The 15,910-nt window shown below is 36.1% G+C and overlaps 1 protein-coding gene across 1 annotated transcript; it reads left to right on the forward strand.

Moving 5' to 3' along the window:
• The first annotated feature begins 1,272 nt into the window (after positions 1-1,272).
• Positions 1,273-14,901, forward strand: LOC114650464 (basic leucine zipper transcriptional factor ATF-like 3). Its single transcript, XM_028800119.2, has 3 exons — positions 1,273-1,600; positions 1,719-1,823; positions 11,296-14,901. Exons 1-3 carry the CDS (start codon positions 1,511-1,513, stop codon positions 11,524-11,526), a joined length of 426 nt encoding a protein of 141 aa, XP_028655952.1. The 5' UTR covers positions 1,273-1,510; the 3' UTR covers positions 11,527-14,901.
• Positions 14,902-15,910: the final 1,009 nt, after the last annotated feature.

Below are 15,910 nucleotides of genomic sequence, written 5' to 3' on the forward strand. Positions count from 1 at the left end.
TTAATGGCACTATAACCAAGACTCATTGCCTTAGAAAATTGTAACATATCTAGTTTAAATACGATTTTCAGTGTAAAATTATTGCTGTCATATACACGTACTTGTAAAATAATACATCCATCTATCCATTTTCTCACCAGCTTAGTTCAGTTCTGAGTCATGGGAGCTGGACCCTTATCCAGTAGCACTTTGAGGAGGAGAATCCCCCACAATCTTCCTGACATACCAGTCAATTGTGTGCACACTAACAGTAAGTTGCACAAGGAAACATTTAGAGTTGCCAGTTACACTAACATGCACGTCTTTGGGGAGCTGGATGAAAGCCAAAGTACCTGTTGAAAAAATCCAGTGACATGGGGAAAACATATTGACTTTACACTGTGACAGAGCCAGAATTCAAACAAGGACTCTGGATCTGTACAGTAGTAGCCAACCACTGTGCCTCCACGTGGTCACTTAAATCACCTGCAAACTGTAATAGATGTAGTATGCTCAATGTATGGCATTTAAACTGGGATGGTCTGGTACTCTGTCCAGAGATGGTTCCTGCCTTGCACCTAATAATGACATATTTAATTGGACAAAGCAGCTGCAGAAAATGGATGTTTTTGATTAAAGTTACAAATAAAATGTATATTCTGCCTCACATATACTGTACATAAAGCTAACACTGCATCAGTGGTGGTAAAGGGTGAAGGGCATCCAGCCTGGGCCACACCGTAAGGGCATGCTCACAAAAATGATTCGCAAATCGCTAACCCTTGATGTCTTAAAAGAGTTCTTATCGATCATACGCTACTCTCTTTACAATACGTTTACGTGGTGCACTGAGCGTACATTACGTTCTTGTTAGGGGTTATCGCTGCCTCCATGCTGTGAGCTCACCTTTTCCAATACAGGATTGTGGGCTAATAAAGCTTATCTTTGTAGTAATTGTGCAACGGAGGAACTCATCTGGAATTATCGGGGCACTCTCAACCAATTATATATTTCAGTTCACCATGCCTTCATAACATGTGAAAGAAGCCGGGATCGTCAGAGAATTCTCAGAGCAACACAATAGCTGGAATTAAAAGGCTGATACTGGTTTAAAAAAAATCTATTTTTTTAAATAATTTTGAAATGTAAATTTCGATTTGAATCGTCCTGACACAAAGTTAAGCAGTCAAGTACAGAGACGAAGACGAGAACAAGCGTGCCTGTACAATCTTGTCTGAAAGCAGCTCACTACAGGAAACAACCTACAAAAGGCGGAGCTGACCCCAGATCTTTTAACCACGTGAATTCTTGAAAGGCTTTATTGCTGTTCCTTCTGGTTAATGCCTGCGTTTAGAATAAACCGAAACTATCAAAGACTGATGGTTATAAGAAATGCCTGGCTTGAAGTTGTATGCTCATTCAGCGAGTGACCACCGAGAAGTACGCAGAGCTGATGATGTTTGCGGAGTGCTGGTAGCATCGTTTCAAGAATTAGCAGCTTTCGCTTATCTTTTTACCTGAAGAAGTAGAAATGCTGATTTTTATGAATTCTCCGGGTGCTGACCTTTTATCTCAGATGACAGCTGAAGATGACAGTTCCCAAGGAACATTATCAGATTCGGTAATAATAGGAAGCGTATTCACTTGGTTATTATTGTGTAGTTGTAGGAAGCGACTATTACATAATGCTAATAATATCTTTGATGCTTTTTTTTGCGATTCTTTGATTTTTTTTTTAGACTTTAAAACCATCCGACAGAAAGATTAAAAGACGTGAAAGGAATCGAGCGGCAGCTCAGAAAAGTCGGAAAAAACAGACTGAGAGAGCGGACGTCTTGCATCAGGTTAAGATCCTTTTCCTTTATAACCTGTCCAGGAATGTCCCGCGGTTTTAAGACAGTGTTTATTCAGAAACTTGGTTAGGGTTGTACTTGTGCAGCATGCGATGCCTGCGGGTAAAATCTTGTTAAGGCTACAGAGTATTGAATACAGCCAGATTACCTGTTTATGGGTTGCTACCGATTGAGTGTTTGTTTTTTTTTTGGTTTTTTTGACTGACGATTATCAAGCTACTGTAAACGTGATGGTGAAACAGAGTTCCTGCAAAACTGATTTTTCATATCTTCATTTAATAATAATAATAATAATTCTTTGCATTTATATAGCGCTTTTCTCACTACTCAAAGCGCTCAGCAATTGCAGGTTAAGGACTTTGCTCAAGGGCCCAACAGAGCAGAGTCACTTTTGGCATTTACGGGATTCGAACCAGCAACCATCCGATTGCCAGTGCAGATCTCTAGCCTCATTAAAATGTACTTAAGGGCCAGGGGGCTGGGGATAGCAGGAACTAATGCTAAATGGGGGGGGGGGGGGGGGGGGGGTCCTTCTATCGCAGAATCCTTTCATTCGAATGCAGGTGGGCAATCCACAAAGAAAAATACGGCGGACCTGTAGTGAAATTCAAGGTATGTGAGCCAACATCGCTGAATATGATATCGCCTTGATGATTTTGTTTCCTGCGCCTTGTGATGCTGTCAATGACTTGCTGATTTGCTGCTAATTCGTAGCGTATGATTGACAGCACTGTCAGCTTTAAAGTAAAACTTTTAGAAAGAATTTGACCTGTCTTAGAACATTTAACTGAAAGGTGATATAAATCAGTGGCAATATTTTGTTGGAAAATGAAAAATTTAAATAAGGGTAAATGTGGAGCAGCAGTTTTCTTCATAGGCATAATTTAGCTTTTGGTTTTAAGACTGCCTACTGCTGCAGCTGTAATAGACTGGAATTACATGGTTCTATAAAAAAAGAAAGCAAACTCCCCAAAGGTAATTTGTGTGTGTGTGTGTGTGTGTGTGTGTGTGTGTGTGTGTGTGTGCGTGCGTGTGTATTTATTTATTTATTTTACATTTTTACATTTTATTATACAATTCCCCATTCATTTCCTTATATTTAGTGGCTCAATACAAGGAGAGTCAACACCAGCTTGAATGACTGTACTTCTACTTCTACTTCTACTTTACTTTTGAGTGTAAGAGTAAAACATGGGTAGAAACTGATACAAACAAATAAACAAAAGACTTTATATGCAAATATAGATATCCAACTAGCCTGACTGGTATTACTGCACCTCTTCGTAGGCACAGGATTTGAGGATTATTGGCTATGGTGTTGTCATGCTTTTGATACAATTTCATATCTTTGAATTGTTCTTTAGGGCTAAAAACATGGCATTTTGGGAAACAATAAGGGAAACCACTTTTTGCAATCAGTCCCTTGTCCTATGTAATCCTAAAGTTTTACCTATAGTAAACAGTTTCTAAACTATCCAAGTTTATATATTTATCAAGACTTCCTCATATATTCAAGTATAAAGATGATATAAGTTGGGACTGCTTATTCAAAGACATCAGTTAATGTAGCAAACAGAAAGTGTGAATGAAATTCTTAATAATGAATAATTAATTGGCTATAGGTGCTTAATAATTGTGTGTTAATGCTACACATGTTCCCTAACTTCATAATTGCATACAGTTTTGTCTTCATTCTCTCCTTGGCTAATTGAGTGTGTGCCCCATGAGTGAGCTTGCCTACCTTAATCAGGTTGTTGATTCATTCACTGGGCCTCTGTTAAGGCTGTAAAACATGTAAAAGATGGCACTACCCACATTAAATAAATGAATTCTCCAAAAAACAAATGTCTGCTCTGCCCTCTCTTATGTAGGTACTTGTACCACATCCACTCCCTGAATGATGATGGAGAGTGGAGGTTCTTTGGTGTGAAGATCAATAGCCATTTCCTTGGTTTTGCTAATGGTAATAATTACTTTTCTAGCACCTTATCCTACATTTACGTGCAACTCAAGGTGTTTTCCCCAGATAAATCAACAAAAACAAAGATATATCCCATTTACTTGGATTGTTATCATTAATTAATATTGTCATAATTTCTAATAAATGTAAGTATACTAAATGCACAATCAACCAGGTATTGTTAAGAAAAATGTAACCACTAAAGTGCAAAATAAATCTTCACTCTTATCTGAAAAAATATTTTCTAATTAAAATACTTATACATTAAGGTTGACAATAGAACAACCAGATCTAAATAATATATATAAAAATAAATATATACAGTATATATCTACATTTTACCTAGGCATATGTACATGTCAACCCATTGAGCAGAAACAGTTTGATGTTATTAAAGTTAATGAAAAGATACAAACCAATCCAAATAAAACGGTCCATAGTGGTTTCAGCTAATTTAGGATGTAGATAGAAATCTTGATTCCTGAATGTGATTAGAAAACAAAAATCTCCTATGATAGGAGAAAAATAAACCTCTGGAGGGACATGGTCGGAAGACAGAAGCAAACAAATCAAGTAGTTAGGTTTGATGGTAATCAGTTTCAGCATCATGCAAGTCAGAATGACCGAGGCCAGCTGGTTGCCCACCCTCCACTGGGCATAGTTGATACAATTAGCACAGTCGATAATAAAGGTATCCATGTCCTCCTCATTTCCTCCAGTACCCCAGGTGACTGCAAAATAGTGTGTTTTGAGCAGGTGTGGGTGGTGCATAGTGGCAGCACACAGGATGGGAGACAAAAAACTGCAATGGATTAATTCAAGGTATTTACTAATGCATCAAAGAACTAAAGTTATAATCAGATAATTATATTATGATTTTAATTACTGGAAAGCCAGATTAAAAAAAATGAATTTTTGAAATGTTAGGCTGAAAACAATTTTTTGTACACCACAAAACAAAGTTGTCTGCTTGATTCCTATATTCCTGGTGTTATATTTATAGTCTGAAGTGTACAGGGTGAACAACAAAGGTGACAGGACTGTTTCTTTTGGTGCTCCCATCCACATCAGAGCCACAGTACTTGAGCCTCGTAAAAACTGTGTTCTGCTGGACAGAAAGCCTGTTATCCAGTACACCACAGGGTCATCCACGAGCATATCTCTGAACTTTCCTCTTCTGGCAGGAAAGGGTGAATGATATTGAAGACACTAGAAAAATCAATTAATTAGTCCTCACAGTGCTGTCAGTATTGTCCAGATGGGAATAAACCTTGTTAAGCAGGAAGATAATTGCATCTTCCACTCCAATCTTTGCCTGATAGGCAAACTGCAATGGGTCTGAATGGTCTTTTGTGAAAGGGCTTCTAATCCAAGACCAGCATCTTGAAGTTCTTTGATGTGGGACATAAACAAAACATTGATAACCAAACACAGTAGGCTATTGGTATTTTTTAATAGATTGTGTTTCAATTAGGAGGGAAAGAAAATACACAGAATTTAAGTTTTGTGTAAAATTGTCACTGGGCATACTGTTGCAAGGTCACATTTAATACATACACTAATGACAGTAATATAAAGTTTTATACTAAATTCCACATTGTAAATTGTTATTGGTAGAGGTATTATGTTAAGTATTATTACTTAATGCTAAATTGAATGTATAAATGATTACTGTTTTTACCTTAATATTACCTTGGAGTGATAGGTGTGCCAGATTCTCCAACAGGAGTACAACTTCTTAAGCTTAGTCAAGCCAGTTAAGTTCCAGTAGTATTACAACATTATATCATTCATTACTGTTTGATATTGTCCATTTTTGTGTGGCAGCAAGGGACTGGAGTCTGTTCTGGCAGCATGGAGCACTAGGCAGGGACCAGTCCACCTTTGGGAATTCATGTGCACATGCTTGCATCCTCGTAATGGAGCAATATCAGAATAACCATCATCCTAATCCACACATCTATGCTATAGGAAGGAAGTCGAATGCGTTAACAAAACTCACAGCCACACCTAGGACATTTAAACTCAATTGTGCGAAAAATAGAAGTCCCCTTTGTCTAAATTGCATATACCTATTCCGTAGAACATTGTGCTCAATAGGTGACTCTTTAGTACTGGCATTATTGGTAGTATATTTCTTAAAAACCTTTTTTTTTTTTGTTAGAGGTAAAGGTATTCATCACTTTAATTTTGCAATCTATCAAAGCTTCATTCATTTGAGTGTTATCTAGAAAATTATCTTATACTGTATATTTCTAACATATGTATTTATAAGATGTTAATGTCAGGTAAATTTGGTATATTTACCAAATTCCTTCTACTATAGTGACAGCTCACACATGATTTGTAGCCTGAATATACTGAGATAGTATCTAATTACTCATGCATTTCTAGGAATACCTGGTTATTTTTCTGTTTTATTAGTTGAAATAAGATCTTTATATGTAATTGGGCTTGGAATGAGTTTTTTTTTTGGTGGAATACTGTAAACCTTTTTTGTAATAAGCAATGTGACCAGAAATAACGCTGGGAGAGATTTCCATCTCTAATATAAGGGGGTTTCCAAGGTCTGTATTAACAGGATGCCTGGTTATGCAACAACATCCTTCCAGGATGAAATAAGCTGTATTATTTATAGGAAAAATGGTTTCACTTTAGGTTTTTATTAACCTCAGCCTTTTTGGTCTGATTGATTTATGTAACTCTTAGTTATTTCACTGTTGAGTGTCTATTGCCTATATTGGTGGACCAGTGCCAACTAAGGGTCAGTTTTCAAAGTAGAGAAATTGAATGTCAACGGAACTTTGAGAGTAATGGACTCCTGTTTGATTTTTTTTTTTCTTAAATGCAGTAATTTTTTGTAACAGCACTGGGGAAAAAAAACATTCTACATTACCTAAAAAAAGTATGTTTATACTTGCAATTTGGAAAGTCCCCTCTTTAAATTTGATGTCCTTAACCCATCTGAACATGTTGAAACAGGGTACACATTTGGTTATATTCCTGCCTATTACAATTATAATAATGGGAACTGTGGAAACTGTAAGCAGTGTTTGAAATCCCCCAACACTCCCTTCCCCCCTCCTTGGTATGATTCTAAACCAGGCTAGCTCAGATCTACAGACCTCATCTTTTTTGTTTTCATTAATTTTGGAGATTTTTTTTTTGTAGAGTAGCTATTACCATCATTGGGCTATTTGATTGCTTATTTTTTAATAGGTAACCTGTGTATTTCATTTCAGTATTATTTTACTTTCTAGTGAACAGTATTCATGGGCTTGAAGTGAATATGCTGTATTTGCTGGTGACCTTGTTTGCTGAATATTGTCCTGGAAATTCACCCTGAGGCTGGCTTACGTGAACATTTTTTTTGTTCTCCAGCACCCAAGATTTTTTGCAAGGCCATCTTGATATCACAGAGCTGTAGCAGCCATGCACAGAATGTTCATATGTGCTGGGACCTCAAACAATGAAATAAGCCTCCACTTTGTTTAAATATATATATTGTGATGGGTGGCCGGGGATCATGCCCTACCAGGAGACATAGAGGAGCAGAGAACTAGGAGAAGGGCAATTTATACCCTGGGACATGAGAGGGCAGCCCCCCTGGGTTGTATCAGGGCCACAGGCTTGGGGCTCAGAAGCTCAACCCTGTTGGGGTCCATGGCCACCGCCAGGGTGTGCCTGGACAGCTCCAGAAACAAGATCTTCCAGGTGTGGCGGAAGTGCTGCCTGAAGAGGAGCTAGATTCACAAGCAGCGCTTCCGCCACACCTGGAAGTGCTGCCAGAGGTTAATCGGGAAGCACCTGGAACACTTCTGGGTGCACTATAAAAGGGGCAGCCTCACTCCATTCAGATAGCCGGAGTCAGGTGGAAGAGGATGGAGCTTGCGGGAGAGAAGTGGAGGTGGCAGAAGAAAAGAAAGAGGAAAGTAAAGAGCTGAATATAATTGAGGGCTGGTGTACTGTGTGTTGTGCACTAAAAGAACTGTAAATAAATAGAGTGTGCTTTTTGAACATTGGGTATCCTTGGTGTCTGTCTGTAGCCAGGCTGGTCTTTTACAATATATATAAATATATATATTATTAGAAAAAAATCTTGGGTCGAGACGTGATCATCTCGGAGAGACACTTTGAAGTCCCGCGAGACTACTTGCACGTCACGCCCTACTTACAAACAATTTCTCGGAGTCACTTTAACATCCTGCTAGACAAGAAAGTGAGACAAAAGGACAGCTGCTGTACAGGCTTTTAAATGATCGATATGCAACGCGACAAGCAGAACACACAGCTCAGTAGCAGCAGCAGCAGTAAACCAGCAGCTGATCCGTCTGCATCTCCTTAGCGTGCGTTCAGCAACCCACCCCCCCCCCCCTTAAAAACGCAAACAGCAGAGACGCTTGTGTTTGAGGTATGATTTCACAGGGGTTAGCATTGCTGCCTCACAGCTCGGGTCATATTCTTGGCCACAGTCAGTCCAACATCATAGCTGGCAGATACTTCCATAGCCTTCAGGAACACTTGAAAAACCATTCTAAGCCACTCAAAACTAGTTTAGTTCCCCCTTTACCATTGATTTCAATGCGTTTTGGAGAGTTCAGTGCAGTTTGCAAACATTTAGCGAAGCAAATTCTGCTGAGTTCAATCATCACCATTAATGAACAAAGGGATAGTGTTTTTACATTTATGTTAATGCTGTGTTAAAGACTAACTATAAATCCAACTTGATTGGTTAATTGGAATTTTTCTTTGTGAGCATATAATGTTTAGATTACATGGCCAAAACTAGAGATTGTTCTTTTACAAAAAAAAAAAAACTCTTGTTTTCTCTATGTGAGATTGAAATTAGTGCACCCTTTCAGAATGATTCCTTTTAGACCTAAACTGATTGATTTTATTTTTGCATATTAATTGATGAGGCAAATTATTATTTTTAAAGTAAAGTACATCAATTTTGTATTTCTTTGTCCCCTACATTTTGAAAAGTGTTGCAGTGTTTTATTCCCTGTGCTTTTAATGAAAAATAATCAATAGATTATAGTCTATATTGTAGACCTGGATATGCAGTTTTGACAAAGTTTGTGTTTTTACACAAAATGCATAAATCCCGTCGCCCCACTAATTGTTTACCTTACAAATCCTTTGTGAGCATGCCAACTCCTTTGTTTTTAATGCTACTTTTAACCTATGTAATTGGCACTTCTGGTCAAGAGGAAACTTCATTTGCTGTACTGGAGTCTTTGTCAATGGCACATTACACAGAGTTTTCCTCTTCAGAGGTTTTTTATTACCTGTTATTGACTATGAAGATCTAACCTTCTGTACCTCTTTCAGAAGCTGAATCCAATACTTGAGCGCTCCTCTAGATGTACTGTAGTCACGGGATTCCAGTTGAGATGCAAGTTCTGACTGTCTTTGAGTTCCTTGCAACTAACTTTTGTCATGAGAACTTGAAGATTGGTCATAAGTGTCTCCAGAATGACTTTCCTGTAACCTCAGTGCCTAGGGTACCAAATAACTTACTTGTTCTGGCCTCTACCTTTGTCATCATAACCTCTATATAATTTGCAAATACCCTTTTTTCTCTCCTAACTGGTAGTTCATTTGCTGCTTCAACATAATAATGGAAATGTCTTGCTATTTACTGCTTGTTGTGTTATACCCTACCAAATAAGTATACTTGAGAATGGGTGGGGACCCAGTCCGTGTACTTTTTGGTATTTTAAACTTTATTTTAGAAGCAAAAATGAAAAAAAATGAAAATGAAAGGAATTTTCAGATTTTGATTTTTGATTAAAGAATAAATTGAGGGAAAATAAGGAATTTTTTAATTCTCTGGTAACAAATAGCAGTCATTAACTTAAAATTACACATACTTTTCTGGATTTATTTGTGATTCAAATAATGAAAGTATAATAGCTCAAAAACAATAAAACAGACACTTTTTGTTGTCTGAAACTGTAAGTACTTCTTCTTCTGTGTGATTTTTGACGACACGTGCGAACAGTCCTACTGACAACACATCGATCGATGGCCTTGAAGTTTGTCACCTCTATCTCCAAATGTGTGTCAGAGAGTCGATAGCTCAAGATTTGCTCTGCGCAAAACTTTCTAACATTTCTCTCAGAAAACCCTCTCACTTCTCCGTGTTCATATGACAGATTGCTCAGATATAATTTTCGATGACAGGCCTTGTTTTGCCATCTCTAAAATCACATCTGAGTACTGTTCCAACGTCATGATGATGGTCCAGTCTGTACACCAGTGACCAGTGTTTGCTGCAAGTGGCGCATTACCTGACCAGGATGTTGACCTACAAAAACTTCTGATTCAGAAAAAATAAATAAAGGGCATTTTCTCGTTCTTGTTTCTTACATTTTTCTTTTCTGATGTGTGACAGAACAAAAGGAAAAAAGAATTGTTTTGCGTTTTTCATTTTTCCCTTTTAAGTTGAAAATCAAATAAGCATCTCTTTTTCTTTTTCAAATTATATTTTCTGAAATGAAATTTCAAATACCAAAAAGTACACGGACTGGAAACACTCATTCATGTGCACACAATTGTATGATGGTTTGTGATTTTTAAACTAGCCATGAGTGGGAAAAAATCTAAAAACTGCAAGAGTAAAACAACACAATGCTGAACCTGCAGTGAGAACTGTAGCTTGTACTTAAATGCTTACTGGACCCAGTACCCCAGCTGTATCATTAGGTGGCTTTACTTCCTTAGGCTCCAAATATAAAAGATGGAACAGACAACAATGAAAACTACAACAAAAAGACTTAACAACATAATTAATAAACGGGACACTATTAAAGTTCAATAGACAATCCAAAACCAAAGACATAACACAATAACATAATTATATTGAAATGATAAAAGAGTGATTAAATAAACAAATAACAATTACCATATTTGTGTAATCCTTGTGTTTAAAATAACATTGCTCGGTTAATTAAGACAAATACACTTTAGCTACTGTAATATTAGTTCAATGGATTGGAACCTCTGCAAAGATGTCTTTGTTTTTGGGCTTGGTTTGAGGTCTACTAGGTGAAGATGGGGATGTTTTGGGGTGTTGTTGTGTTACGGAGGTCGAGATGTGACAATTAAAGCTGTTGTAGATTCTTTTCTCTCTCTATTTTTTTCTTTTAAAAAGATTTCTGGAGATTAACTAGAATCTGATTGCCTTGCTTTGATAAAACTTAAAAACGTATTTAAGGGAATTGCATCTTCTTAAATTGAACTTTGCTAAAAATGAAATTTTTAGATACCTATATAAATTAATAGCGAGAAGTTTGAAAATATTATGATATATTAAATATGATACTTTTTCACCGCTGCCTGACTGAAGCTATGTCTTAGGAAAAGTGTGTTTTTTGAAATACCACTTGTATGTTTTTATCTTTTGAATGTGAAGGTAACGGAGGCAACAGTTTAAACAGGTTAACAACATTTTTGGCAGTAACATTCAAGTAATGGTTTTTAATGTTTTACTTACAGGAACTTGAAACACTAGAAAAATCCAATTTAGCCTATCTGAAGGAGATTGAGAACCTGAAAAGAGAAATGAAGCATTATAATGATGTTTTGAGAGAACATGAATCAAAGTGTCTGCTACAGAACCCAGATGTTCAGGACTTAAACATGCTGCATTTTGGCAAAAATGAGGTAACCAATGAAATGGACATTTTAAGCCTGTGCCTGTCAGACTTGATATACCCAGTTTCATGAAGAAAAACAGTTTGCTGCTCCAGTTATACTACTTGTTAAGAAAAGCTAGAAGCATTAGTCTGTTAATAATACTACAATGTACTGAAGGGTTATGCCTTGAATGATGGTCTTTTTTAATGTACTACTCAGTTTTTAGTTTGTCAAATGAAATTTAAATGTGATATACTTTGCATATCTAAAAAAAATATGAGCAGTAAATGAACTATTATTCACTCCTGAAACTATGCTTTCTACGAGGCATTTTGGTTTTATAGAGTTTGCCAAAAAATTACATTTTGTGAACATGGAGTCCTTTGAAAGGAAACTAGACCACACTTTAGTGTAAATGAATAGTTTAATAGCATTTATTACCATACATGAACTCTGTCTACATAGAAGGATCTTATCCAGGTTAATACTTATAAAGATACCCTTATGTTAGGTTCAAACAATCCAGCTCTATAGTAACATAACTAAAAAGAAATACTATGAAATCATCTTTAGCAATAACAATATTTATATATACAGTAGTAATTTTGAAAAATAGTGAACTTAAAAATTAAGACTTGTAAAATTTAGCTGTTACACTGAACATCAGTGCGTTACCTAGAAGTTATTTGTGAAAGCATAAGTAAGCAGAATGCTTTGTTTTTTTTGAGAAGTCTTGACTTGTGCTGAGTGGTATAGTGACTCAAGGCATCTTTGAGCAGCCAGTCTCTAAAATAATAATTGTATATGTTGTTTCCCCTTCTACCCCCTACTGCATAAAGTTGAAGTACTTGCTTCAATGTTTCTACACTGTAGATTTTAAATGTATATATGTAGTGTGTACATTTCTTGAGCTACTTAAGAGCCCTGACATCCCTTCAAAAGATGTTCAACAAACCTATTTGGATTACCAGACTTTGTTATGGGTTTGGAAAATTAAATATCCTCTACATACAAACAAATATATTTGTCATTCAGTTAATACAAGTTATTAGAATTGGGCTAATGTTTGGTGCATTCATTCATACTGTAACATTCTAACCCATTTTTACAGAGAAATTGTTGCTGATCAAGAAACATGGGCAGATTTTTTTTTAAAAACTTTTTTACTCATATTGACTATCAACAAATAAAAAATGCCAATTTTTAACAAAGAATAAATTACTGAGTCCTTATGGCATCAAGTAATACAATTCACTTAATGAATTATGCCCAGTAACATTCTTTTGGAGTATGGGTGAATAACATTGCTTCAAGGACTTCACCCATCTTCATGATGTTGCAGTCTTCTATTTTCATTTAACTTGAGGATCAAAACTGCCTTTGACAGTCCTAATTAGTGAAATTCAATTACATAGTGTGGAGCCTTTTTGTAACTTTCAATGACAACAGATTTTAAAGAACAGCATTTCTATTTGACTCCCCATTTTAGTGGTGTAAAAAGTCCATGCTCCAAAAAAATAGGAACTACAGATCTATAGTATATTGTAGTCCTTGAAAAGATGTTAACTGTGAAAATGGATTATGTAATAAAATTCAGCCTTTACAACACCCTCTTTTTATAGCTCTAAGCTTGCCTACATTAGAGTTCCTTTGCTGCTTGAGCATTTTGTCAACTTCCTTCGGAGACAAGTATTAAATTAGCCCTGCCAGGAGGCGATTCTGCTGCTCTTCCTGGCAGTGCCGATCACTTGTATTGTAAAAGTGGGTCCTTCCTTCCTCTTGAATGTTTTTCTTTTAGATATTGTACTTCTAGCAAGACTTTTCAGTTTTTATATTGCCAAAATACAAATCTGTCACTTTTGAGTATCACAATTATTAGCATTTCCTTGAACAGTTCAGCAGTTTCATCACTTGTTTCCTACAAGATTGCAGAGTTGATTTAATCATGAGATTATACACTATGATAATCTTAGAAATATGACTTTTACATATATACTTTTCTAAATAACACCAATATACACCTTTTTAGAAACATGTATGTGTGTTTTATTCAATATTATCACATGTACAGTGAAATTCTTAATTGTAACTAGGGGCTGGAATTGCAGTCCTGTTAAAAGAAAAAAAACTGTAACAAAAGGCGAGATGAGCAACAACTTAAAACTGCAATTAATGCTTGAGTAATTCCTAGGAATATAGCTTGCTGTAAGCACATTGCCATTCTATTTGGCTCTTTCTAATAGAATGGGCTTTACTTTACTGATGGTGTCAAAGTTTAAAGTTGTTTTTGTGCATGTTAAGAAACCTGCTTCTCAACACTTTCTCTTTTTTGATTTTGCGATTCCAAGCAGCATCCACACAATGCAAAATCCTCTATCAGTGTCTCTGACTACTAAAAATGTTGCTTACATCTTATTTGGGTTCCACACCAAAGGATTTTACATTGATGAATTTGCCTTTTCCATGTAATTCATTTTACCATGCGTATTTGGATACTACTCTAAGCTTATTTTGTGTAGGAATCTTAAAGTACTGCGGTGGGTTGGCACCCTGCCCGGGATTGGTTCCTGTCTTGTGCCCTGTGTTGGCTGGGATTGGCTCCAGCAGACCCCCGTGACCCTGTGTTCGGATTCAGCGGGTTGGAAAATGAATGAATGGATGGATGGATCTTAAAGTATTGTAATATGCACTTGTAATATGTTAAACTGTGTTAAATGTTAGTTAATCTCTACATTGCTTTTTATTGTAACAATGTTGCAAACTCTTGATGGGCAAAATTAGAAGCCAAATGATGTATCCATTATAGTACTATTGGGTAGTCTTTGTTATCCTAGCATTTAAATTTTAGACAACTCTCTCAAAATGCACATATGAACATTTTCAGGCCCATATGTGTTGTTGTTGTCTTGGTCCATTCTATCATGTCTAGTGCCCTAGTCATCAGAGCATTAATGTCTAATGATTTAAAGATGAGAAGATTACTTTTTTATAATATAGCATATTTTTATAAATCACAATAATGAACATTAATATATGATTGGTTTTAATTTGGTTTGTACAATGTAATATTTTACTTTGAAAATGTTTTATTAGTCCTACACTTATTATAATATTTTTATTTTTTGCTTTGGTCTGACCGATTTTTAAATGGCTCATATGGAATATAAACCCAGTTACAACCTTTTATATTTTTTTTGTGTTTTCTATATCAAGGTATCAGAGGTCAGCAGTGGTAGGTGGCAAGGGATGCTGCATGTCACTACATTTCGTTTATCATGCTGCTTGTATGGGCCTTCTACCTCATTTTTTGCCATTCTAGCATCCTTTGCATCAACGTTATAAGCAGTGAATATGTGGGGATATTTTTATAGGAAGACCTATTTAAAATGCATTTTTTTATCATTGTACTGCCACATTCCAGACAATTCTATATATTTTAATTATGTGTTTTGTGTGTTCCTAATGTTTTTTATATCATTAGATATACTTATGTGGGAAGGAAAAATAAATTTTTTAATTACCTTTCTGGTTTCATGTCTTGATTTATTGAAACACTTCTGAAATGATAATTTCTTTTCAATTCACTATGTATATTAATGTAAAGGTGAATTTTTCTTTAGATCAATAAAATCTGTTTAAAATGCAACCCGATCATAAAGTGCATACTTAAATACAGTGGTGGTGGGGCATAATTAAAAGAGAACTACCTAAATAAATGCAACACCGTACTGGCTCTAATCTTGTATTAGGCTACCAATCCAATGTAGATCCAATTTGTATTCAAGTGAACATTTTTTTTTACATCTCTGAACTTGAAGCACGTAGTATTTGAGTAATAGTATAAGATGCTCTGTGGGCGCGTGAAGAATCTCCTGAGTGACCATTAGAGTTTGTATGTATGTATGTATGTTTATCTGCATTATGCACTTGGCACAGTTTAAATTTTATTCAAAGATTTGAAAGTATGACCCAGTGATGCTAGGTTACATTGGTTTTAATGCATGCCAGAACTGTTGTAAGTTTAAGGTGGTGAATCTTTACCTTTTGAAAGTCTGGTCCATCACATCCCACAGATGATTAAGTGGAATGAGATATCATGACTGTGCTAGCCAACACTAAAGCTAAATGCCCAGTCCAGATCCTGAACCAGTCTAGGGTACCCCTTCCATTGTAAAATGAGAGAATTATGTTACTAAATTTGAGTTTTTAAATGGTTACTCTGCCACTGGGAAGGTATGCACCCAGCTGGATGCTGTAGGTGCCACAGGAGATCTTGTGAAATATTCCTTAACTTAGAGCAAGAGGTTCAATATGCACCAAGGAACCATGCTCTACATTGACTCCACTCATTGACATCTGTTTTAAATACTAAAGCTACTCGATGCTGGCCAGATAAAACATTGTTTTCTCACTGTTCACCGAATATTAGGTGAATATTGGTTGTGTTTTTACACAAGGTAAGTTCAACCCTGGA

This window comes from Erpetoichthys calabaricus, chromosome 1 (assembly GCF_900747795.2).
Source record: "Erpetoichthys calabaricus chromosome 1, fErpCal1.3, whole genome shotgun sequence".
NCBI lineage: Eukaryota > Metazoa > Chordata > Cladistia > Polypteriformes > Polypteridae > Erpetoichthys > Erpetoichthys calabaricus.

Coding starts and splice junctions, on each gene's coding strand:
- LOC114650464 (XM_028800119.2), top strand. CDS start 1,511: ATGCTGATTTTTATGAATTCTCCGGGTGCTGACCTTTTATCTCAGATG. Junction 1,601..1,718: donor AAGGAACATTATCAGATTCG/GTAATAATAGGA, acceptor TTTTTTTTTTAG/ACTTTAAAACCATCCGACAG. Junction 1,824..11,295: donor GAGCGGACGTCTTGCATCAG/GTTAAGATCCTT, acceptor TTTTACTTACAG/GAACTTGAAACACTAGAAAA.